At 39.4% G+C, this 7,170-nt stretch overlaps 1 protein-coding gene across 2 annotated transcripts in view; it reads right to left on the bottom strand.

Annotated features, from left to right (window-relative positions):
* Positions 1 to 731: 731 nt before the first annotated feature.
* Positions 732 to 7,170, bottom strand: part of Tbck (TBC1 domain containing kinase) — a 264,855-nt gene continuing 258,416 nt past the window's right edge. The window contains exon 26 of one of the 2 annotated variants that reach the window (XM_047566530.1): positions 732 to 2,261. In XM_047566530.1, coding sequence (XP_047422486.1) covers positions 2,151 to 2,261 — 111 coding nt within the window. In that variant the 3' untranslated portion in view covers positions 732 to 2,150. The remainder of the gene's footprint in view (positions 2,262 to 7,170) is intronic. The other variant, XM_047566532.1, reaches the window with a different exon arrangement.

Raw genomic sequence — 7,170 nt, 5'->3', positions numbered from 1 at the left:
AGGTCTTTATCTCCTCCTGCTATTTGTCACCACTTCAGTTCAAAGCCCAGCCCCTGCGCCCACTTTATCAGGACGGCAAAGACTCAGAACAAAGCTTTGAAATGATCATCAATGTTGCATTTTTACTATGAAGTCAGATAAATCATCAGATATTGAAGAAACATCATAGTAACTGACAGGCAGAACTTAATGATTTTTAAAATTTCTTTAAAATTTTTTTTCACAATGCCTTTATTTATGTATTTTTTATGTGGTGCTGAGGATAGTGGTAGGCAAGTGCTCTACCACTGAGCTATAGCCCCAGTTAGAGAAAACTTAATGATTTTTCTCTAACCAGGGCAGGTGATGGTTCAAAAACAACTTTAGAGAAATCTTGGTCAATTTTTTTGTCATTAATTTTTACATTTTTTTATCAACTATGTAGGAAATCACAAAATGATGCAATTATTGGTTATTTTAGTATCTCAGACACAGTAGGTATTCAAAATATTTTTGGTGAATGGGCAAATAAAATTCAAAAAATTAAATCAAAGACTGAGGAGGACCTTAAAAGAAAATGATATCCAAAACATACAGGATTTTGCTGCAGGATAATGAAAATGTTGTGGAATGAGTGTGACAATTATACAACTATGTGAATATATTAAAAATCACTGAATTGTACATTTTAAAAGGGTGAATTTGATGGCATAGAAAGTATAGCTCACAAAAAAAAAAGGGATAAAACAAACAAACAAACAAAAAACCCAGTAGCAGTTACAAATCTGTGGCCCAGAAATTTGAACTGAGGCTTTTATTTAAATATTCAAACTAGGCAGTTTTCACATTAAAGAGAAATATAAGTTATAGAGGAATGAACACTTTTTATTTAAAACAAAACTGAAAATATTCAAAAGATGTACTGCATTTCAGTAATTATAAGATGTATATTTTTCAGATTTCTAAATGGGAATGTATCTTATAATTGATGGTGTGTCACAGTTTGGCTGGATTTTTTTATTTTCTCATGATATATAATATTATACTGCCTTAGATTTAATTAAACACAGCATTTACTTTTTCAAAAAAATGTGGCAGAGGCTGCTAGCTGTCACCCTTAATGTGTTCTCTTCTTCCCACACAGTAATAAAGCTTTTTTAGCTGGGGAGGTGGCTCCTCAGTCAAAGACTATAATCCTGATTTTCTCTGTAGCTAGGTGTGGCCACATGACTACAGTCAGGCCAATGCTGTGTAAGTACATAAAAGAACATGCCTTCCCCTTTTCTCTTATTTCTTCTTTTCTTTCCTCCCTCCTTCGCTCATCCCTTCCTTTTGCTTGCAGATATCAAGGGAGCCAAATAGCCATTTTCATCCACGTGAGGGGTGCCATGTAGCAAGATTGGTAAAGCAGTATGAGACGATACCTGGGCTTCAAGTGATCATGACGTCGGTATACTAGCCCTGGACTAAATATGCCAACTTTTATGTGACAAAGAAGCTAGAAACCTTGTTTAAGTCACTCTTCAGGTTTCTGTGATATATGAACTGGACTAATAGTCTATCAAATAGGAATGGTTTCTGAATTTCATTTTTCTGGGAGTGAACTATTACCACTTTCTGAAACAGGCTGAACTCTACTTCCTCTACACACACTCCCACGCACAAGCATACAACTTGTCTAGGCTAACACAGTTTCCAAATGTAGCATTTATTTATAAGGAATAGACTGCAAACAGCTTTTTAGTTTTTGTTATCATGGAAAGATCATGATTTCAGTCCACATTCCATCTATATTTCTAAGTAATACCTTTGTTAGGACTGTCTGTTCAGTGTGACGGAGGATGAATTTTTCAGTGCAACTGGGATTTCTTGATAATGCTAAATCTGCCTGTCAGCTGAATTCCTCTGGCTTTATGTGGCAGTGTGGTAAAAATACATGATCAGATTTCACTGTTAAGAAAATTCTTTTAGCAATACAAGTACAGTCAAGTTTCTTGCCTCGAGAGCTGAACATCTGGGTCATGAGTTTTACAAAATGGCTCATGAGAAAGCTTTAAGGAAATGCAACAATCTGGAGATCTAGTTTCATCTTACAATGACATGGCTATGAAGAATTGTGCTATGGGATACTGATGCCACTCTGTCCTTTTGTCACCCAGTCTCTTGGTTCTTCAGATTTGAGGAGATGGGACTGTGAGGAGGCCTGTTGGCTTGATTTTATTGATGCCACCATCTAGAATACAGATTCTTGGATATTTCATCTTCACAAGATGAGCTGCAAACTAGAAGAAAAAAAAAAGGGTCAGATTTATAAAGAATATACAAAAGATCTCTCCTATTTTTTTTTTTTTTTTTTTTAACTAGGGACTGAAACTCTACCACTGAGCTATATCCCCAGGCCTTTTTATTTTCCATTTTGAGACAGGGTTTTTGTAAGTTGCTGAGGTTGGCCATCAACTTGGGAATCTCCTGCCTCAGCCTCTCAAGTTGTACCACTGTGCCTGACCCCCTGTTTTTTGTCAGACTGTGATAGATAAAACTATTTGAATGTTACTATTATTATCATTTGTGAAAAAATGAATAAAATTGTTTTTAATGTAAATTAAAATCACTCCCATTGGTTGATAAACGAGTTCTTCATGCTATAAATACATGTGTCTATCTAGTTCTCTTGTATACTTTTTTGGATAGGCAATAAATATACATGGTAAATAAATTAAATTCAGTTTAAAAGGGTGTGTAGGAAGAGCTAAATTCTTATCAACTCTATTCCCTTTCTCCCTCTCCCAAGGTCATTAATGTTAATACTTTCTGGAAGCTTCCAGTAGCAGTTAAAATAATCTCAAATCCATATTGAAAAAAAAAACTTTATTATGGTCAACTTATTACAATTCCATGAATGATGTTTCAGAGAGGACACAAAAGCTGATTGTAATATGTTTTTGTAGCTACCACAATTAACATTTTGAGATCAGAACTTGGAATACATTTGAAGGACTCATAGGAAGATTTCCAGCTGCCTGGCACAAAAGGACTTTCAAAAAGTTATCCTTATATATATGTATCTTTCTGTTTGACTGGCTTCTACCCCTTCAGTCTCAGTGATTTGCCTTTCCCCATTCCTGAGCTTTATATGTGGCACCCCTGACCTGCCTGTCCATTGTGATAGATCATAAGACTTTATGTTTCCGAGTCTTGTTTGTGCAGGTCACCCTCTGCTGGGAACATGTTCTATTTCCCACCAATTCCTGGTTCCCCTTTAGTTCCTCCTCAAATGTCTCCCGACCAGTATACTCCCAAGCCTGCCTAACTTCTGGTGCTTTTCCTGCTTGGGCGTGACCTCCTCCAGGTGTAAATCCTCATCGTTTCTTATGCAAACCTCCATCTTTGCTCACACCATATATTTAAATCCACCTTTAAGAGCTTTCATTACCAAACTATAAACTCCTCCAGGGCAGTGACTGTTCTGTTTCTTTTTATTCCTAGTGCCTAGCACTTGGTAGGGTTTCGGTATGTTTCTTAAATTGAATTAAACTATGACAAAGGACCATTAAACATGGGGCAAAACTATGAAGTAAGGAAGTTTTTCTTTGTCTCTGGCTCTTTTTCCCCTCCTCTTAAGAGTGTCTCATTCCTCCTCCTCAGGTATTTGTGTCCTCAATTTCTTTTCAATTACTCTATGAAAACCTGATCTCAGATCCTTCAAGAAAAACAACTAATATCTGCTCACTGTGCTATTGCGTCTAGGGGCTATTTGAAGCTTAATAGTAAGGTTTTAACTTTAGGGTTCAAATGAACCAGCTGAGTGGTTTGGTCAGGACAAGTTCAAGGCCTCACTCCAAGAGATTGTGCTTTATTATTCTGGGGCTCAGGAGTGTGTATTTTTAATCGACACCCCTATATGATTTCAAAGCAGGCAGTTCATGGGCAAGATTTTGAAAGATACTGTTTTAAGCCAGAAGGCTAAAGGTACCCGTCAGTAGGTAATATATGTTGCTGGACTGGGATCTTAGCAAACTTCAAAACAATTCACTTAAATGGAACTCAACACTGCTGACCCTGCACATCTTCTACATCAGCCTCTGTAGTGCCTTAACAGAGACTGGATGGCTGTTCACATTTCAAATCCCATATTATTTTTAAAGTCACCAGATGGGGATACTTATAATTAATGTCAGAAAGAAATCATACTTCTATATTTTAAAAGGTGTCAAGTAAACTGGAGTGAACTGGTCTTTTTCCTGTCCTGCCTGCTTGCTTCTCTTTGAACCTCAGTCCTTTAGAACAGAGGCACCAGATTTAGCCACCCGAGTCTTTGTGGGCAGAACAGCCCTTGGTACCATATGATTACTGAAACGTTTTGGCTGCATTTTCTCACATGCAGAAATACAATTACCATTTGGGCTGGAATTCTTAGATAAACATAACATTAGGGCCTGGTGGATAAGCAGTCTTAACTTTCAGTACTTTCAAAACACTGTGGAAGTCAGAAAATGAGTAAGGAAGGACTTACTGTACATTTAACTAATCGCTCTTAAACTACGCTGTAGAGCTAGAAAGAGTTCCCACTGTTATTGTAAGGAGGGGCATACACTGCTGCTGAGCTGGAAAATAATAATGGCAAAATAGGCAGAACAGAGCAATTTGGAACAATCAGGTTGCTGCTATGTGGGCGGTCTAAGAAGAAAAGTAGAAGTGGAGTACAAGGAGACACAAATGTTTAAATGCCTTGAAAGGAAGCAAAACTGAGGCAGGGGAAAAAAAAAAATCAAGCCCTGTGTAGTGGAACTTGACTAGCCCCAGCAACTCTGGAGGCTGAGGTGGAGGATCACCTAAGCTCATGAGATTGAGACCAGCTTGGGCAACACAGTGAGACCTCGGTCTTAAAACAAGAGCAATTGCTGAGTTTTCATGTAAGATTGTGAGTTCTCTGATATTGTTAGTGGTTCCAGATAAATTGTAACGTTCTAGTCCCTTAACTGTGAAACCATGACGGCATCTTTTCCATTTCTATCATGAAACCAGTTCCTCTTTTCCTTCTGCTCTGTTGTTTGGTCATTAATTTATCAATCAGACATTTCACCAAGCACTTACTTATAGTGGGCACTGATACAGTTTTTGAATACCTGTAGTTCAGTGGATGAGATAGAAATGGACAATTAATATGAGTTGTCCAGCCGGATGGTGGTGCACACCTATAATCCTAGCACTCGGGAGGCTGAGGCAGGAGATTGTGAGTTCAAAGCCAGCCTCTGCCAAAGCAAGGCACTAAGCAACTCAGTGAGACCCTGTCTCTAAATAAAATACAAAATAGGGCTGGGGATGTGGTTTAGTGCTCGAGTGCCCCTGAGTTCAACCCTGGAACCAAACACACACACAAACACGTACTACAAAAGCAGAAGTTCAGGGTACTTAGAAGTGCAGAGTTTCTGAACTTAATGGGGGTCAGATGAGTTATTTCCCTCCATGGTCCTTTTCCCTCGATTCCTTTTTCATTACTAACTCCCCAAAAGAATAAAAACCTAAGTTTGATGGTGGTAAGTATTCTACTGATCAAATAGTATTTTGGCTACTGACTGACAGGAAGGAAAGTGTTTTGAATGTGTCTGGGCATGGTGGCACATGCCTATAATCCCAACAATGTGGGAGGGTGAGGCAGGAAGACTGCAAGTTCAAAGTTAGTCTGCACAACTTATCGAGACCCTGTCTCAAAAATAAATAAATAAAAAGGTCTGGGGGATGTAGCTCAGTCACATAGCAGCCCTGGGTTCAATCCTCAGTATCCCCCTCAAAAAATGCCATGAATGTGTTGGGGTGGTTTTTCACTCTGAAAAAGTCACATCACCCATGGAAAAGATATGTGGTGAGGGGAGCAAACCAGGCATGTACAGCTCAGGGCTCGCACCTTTACTTTTCATCTTGGAGGCCTTTAGCAGCCTCAGTGAGTACAGAAGGGATGGAGTCTGAGGAACAAAGGTCTAGAATAGAGACTGCGGACTCCAGATGGAAATCACAAAGGTAGACTTACTCAGTGTAGCCTTGGTGAAGGGCAGGGTATTGTGCCGACCAGTGGTTCTGGAGCCATCAGAATCACGTGGATGCTCTTAGTAGACAACAATACTCTGGCCAATTCTAGACCAGTAATAAATAATTTCTTGAGATGGAGTTCTGGCATCATTTACTTTTTGAAAGTTCCCTGCTCCCACCCAGGTGATTCTAAGGTGAGGCCAGTATTGAAATTCATTTAACCAGATAATGGGATTCATTTGCAGGCCAGTGATCTGGGACCTGAAACTGGAATTGTCATGTGTATAGTCCTATGTGAACAGCAAGTTACTTTTCATTGAAAGAGGCTGCTGTGTTTGTAGGGTTGGACTTTTTGAGACTAAGTTCAATGTAGAGAGAATGGGATTCTTGAAACTGACAACTGGCTGAGCTGTATAGGGCGACATGAGATCATGTGGAACTGGTAGGATCTAGTAAATGCTGGGAGAAAATCTGGGGACTCTCAGACCACATTTCTTATGGCAGTCCTCCCTCTTGCATTTTTACCATTCCTCTAGTTAGTAGGATCTGGTGTTGGTGTTCATTTCTAGGGCGTTGAGTAGGCAGTGTCTGAATAGGACAGGCTCTTGTGGGTGCCACTCCGTCTTTTTTTTCTCTCTTTATCTTGCATCTTAGCTTGGACTAAGTGACTGGCATGTTTGCCCAGAGGAAGTCAAGTTCTATCGCAGGAGGAAATGAGTGGGGGAAAGGGATTTCTGAGCAACCACAGAGTAGTTCAGGTTGAATAAGGCCTAGACTTCAGAAGCTGAGGAGAGGTAAGGCTCAAGAGCAGCATAGAACAGGATCACATTTCTCACTGAGGCTCCGGGACACAGAGTTGGGAAGAACTCATGGCTGCAGAGAAAAACTAAGAAAATGAAACTTCTGTAAGGCCTTAGCAGAGGAGCACAAGGCAGGACAATTAGGTTTCCTGTTTGAACTCTACCCTTATGAGTCTGAAGTTCATACTGGATACTGGACAACTGGTACAGACTGACTAGCTCTAATAAAGCTCAGAGATTTTTTCCTTCTATCTGTCCATTTCTTATTCCCCAATGCTGTTTGGGGTGTGGGAATGTTACTTTGGGGACTGGCAATGAATAAAGGCACTTGAAATTATTCTGTAATGAGTAGCTATAATAATTT

This window comes from Sciurus carolinensis, chromosome 10 (assembly GCF_902686445.1).
Source record: "Sciurus carolinensis chromosome 10, mSciCar1.2, whole genome shotgun sequence".
Lineage (NCBI taxonomy): Eukaryota > Metazoa > Chordata > Mammalia > Rodentia > Sciuridae > Sciurus > Sciurus carolinensis.
This window is presented reverse-complemented; position numbering and strand designations above follow the sequence as displayed.